This window comes from Camelina sativa, chromosome 11, assembly GCF_000633955.1.
Source record: "Camelina sativa cultivar DH55 chromosome 11, Cs, whole genome shotgun sequence".
NCBI classification, from domain to species: Eukaryota; Viridiplantae; Streptophyta; class Magnoliopsida; order Brassicales; family Brassicaceae; genus Camelina; species Camelina sativa.
In genome coordinates this window covers 12093621-12096342 of record NC_025695.1, presented here as the reverse complement: position 1 = coordinate 12096342, position 2722 = coordinate 12093621, and the positions used below count along the sequence as shown (strand labels likewise).

Below are 2722 nucleotides of genomic sequence, written 5' to 3'. Positions count from 1 at the left end.
CCCCCCCCCCCCCCCTTCTCCCCTGCTTAACGTAGCCGGACCGATACGGTCTGATCTAAACCGGAGAGGGGTTTATTTAAACTTCATCGGGTCTAATTTAAAACCATAATCTTATGAGAAAAGGAATCAGAATCTTTGAATAAACCCCGATGGAGATTTCAGGACGGCGAGTGAGAAGATTCAGGATGAGGTTCCGAAGAGACCACCTCGCCGGCGGCGATAACATGGAAAACGAAGCTTCTTGTTGTTACTGCGACTTCAAGATCTTTAATTTCAACGAACCCATCTTCCGTATCGGACGGCGATTCTCCGGCGTGATGAAAATCTGGTTCTCAATCGGACTCGGATTCGGCGTCGCTTCTCTTTTACTAGTCACCATGTTCCTTCTTCTTCAGTTCCACCCTAATCCTTTGTTCTCCAATCGTCTCACTTCCGCCGTATTTGGATTCTCTCCTTCCACGGTTAGCTCTTACTTTAAACAAAAAAATCTCATCTTGGAAGCATTCGAAACAAAAAAAAAGCTAATTACTTTGAATTTATGTTTGGTTTTGGCAGCTTGTATCATTATCCGGCATTGCCTATGTATTCGTTTCCACTGTTATTACTGTTTCAGTTCATGAACTTGGCCATGCTCTTGCTGCTGCTAGGTCAGTTCCTTCCAAAGCTATCACCTTTTTTATAGAGAGAAGGGGAATGTAATTTTGTAGATTAGAATTGGATCTGTTTTGGGAGCTTTATTCTTAGATCATGAATGCTTAGGCTTCTTCTGATTGAGCGGCAGTGAAGGAATACAGATGGAGTACATTGCCGTTTTCATTGCAGCTATATTTCCGGGAGGTCTTGTAGCTTTTGATCATGATGTCTTGCAATCACTTCCAAGCTTTAGCGCTCTTCGTATTTACTGTGCCGGTATTTGGCATAATGCAGTGGTTGGTGTTTACCTCTTTCTCCGTTTTTCTGATTTGTTCTGTGGATAAAGAGAGTTTCTTGATTTGTATTTCTTTATGTGCAGTTCTGTACACTATGTGTGTTTGCTTTGTTTCTTTTGCCTCTGATGTTGTCTCCGTTTTATAAACACGGTGAAAGCCTCACGGTATGTTTCTTGTGTCTTTTGAGGTTATTTTAAACCTTAGTAATGCTCTGTTAGAACTCTAATTCTTTATCTTCTTGTGTAGGTTGTGGATGTGCCTTCTATGTCGCCATTGTTTGGTTACTTGTCTCCTGGAGATGTTATTGTGTCGTTGGATGGTATACAAGTCCATAAACCTAGTGAATGGCTTGAACTGGCTGCGATTTTGGATAAGCAAAACAGTGAAACATCAAATGCTTCTTTGTATCTTGGAGGGTCAAGAAGATTTCATCACGGGAAAGGTTACTGTGTCCCTATTTCTTTGATTGAACAAGGGTTCAAAGGGAAAATGGTGGAGAACCAATTTGTTTGTCCCGGTGATCTCACTGCATTCTTACCAATGCCATGCTCAGATGCAGCACACGCAGAGGGTTCTGTTTGTTTGGATGCAAAGGATATTGTCAAGCTTAACAAATGCGGTGATGGATGGGTGACAACATCAGACACTGATATTAAAAGTGACTGCGTGTGTTCACAGGTGAATATTGCTCATGGACTGAAAACATTGATTACATTATTGCGTTTTCTTAATTTTGATACTTTTGATGTTTCAGGGCGAATCTTGTTTACAAGCAATGCAATCTCCAGGTGTGTCATGGACAGAGATCACTTTTAGAAAAACCTCATCACAGGATTGTTCTAGGCTTGGTCAAGATTTCAATACATCATCTTGCCTTGGCACGTTTGTTTTTGTCGGTGATCTGATTCCCATGTCACGATCGGTTCATTTAACTGCATATCAACCTCGTTGGCGATTTAACAACTTTGGCAAATCCTTCCCAGATATCCTACAAAAGAGCTTGACCTGCACATTTCATGTCTCTCTTGCACTAGTGCTTCTGAACAGCTTACCTGTAAGTTCTACATTCAACTCGTCGTCAAACCTTATGTAAAATAAGATCTTTATTGCTTGATCTTCATATCATTTTTTTTTTTTGCTAGGTGTATTACCTTGATGGTGAATCCATTTTAGAATCAAGTCTCCAGTCTTTCACTTGGTTAAGTCCAAGAAAGAAGAAGACAGCTCTTCGAGTATGCCTTGTGGGAGGGAGTCTCCTCTCTCTCTTCGCCGTATTCAAAATCTTCCTTATCGGTTTACCTCAGAGCCGCCAATGGTAGATCCCCGCGATCTTGATTCTCAAATCTTTACAAGATGATTGTTATACAATTGCACTTACACAAACCCAACAGGAATCATGAAACTTCGGATCATGTTGGGATTGTTTATGTTTTCTTACTGTAGATATATAGTTGTATAGTATCTAATCAGTTCCACACTTTGGATCCTCACCTCTTTTTTTGATTGATTTTGATGGTTCAGAATTTTTATGATGAATCTCACCAATTCAATTGAACCTTAAATTTACAAATAAATTTGGCTATGGACCGATCAGTTGGACCAAAATTGTGAATCTATTAGGCCCTTCTTCTCAAGTTCACTTGGTGTGTTGAATTAGTCTAAGTGAAGATCTAAAGATCTAATATAGGCCCAAACAGAATTGAACACTCACAATATATACTAGTATTTATTTTCTTTATAGTAATCAAGCATGGATTTAATGTAAAAATATAATATTTGGATGCAATTTTCTA

At 39.5% G+C, this 2722-nt stretch overlaps 1 protein-coding gene across 5 annotated transcripts; it reads left to right on the top strand.

Moving 5' to 3' along the window:
* Positions 48-2458, top strand: LOC104723004 (membrane-bound transcription factor site-2 protease homolog). Of its 5 annotated transcripts, XM_010441292.2 has the most exons (8): positions 86-461; positions 556-647; positions 782-929; positions 1013-1093; positions 1176-1371; positions 1483-1607; positions 1684-1983; positions 2072-2458. In XM_010441292.2, the coding sequence occupies exons 1-8, from the start codon at positions 150-152 to the stop codon at positions 2246-2248; spliced, it is 1431 nt and encodes a 476-aa protein (XP_010439594.1). In that variant the 5' UTR covers positions 86-149; the 3' UTR covers positions 2249-2458. The 5 variants fall into 5 exon arrangements, with proteins under 5 accessions (XP_019087234.1, XP_010439594.1, XP_010439593.1 ...); XM_010441291.2 differs by having other exon boundaries at positions 87-461; positions 1176-1607; XM_019231689.1 differs by lacking the exon at positions 2072-2458 and having other exon boundaries at positions 48-461; positions 1176-1607; positions 1703-1834.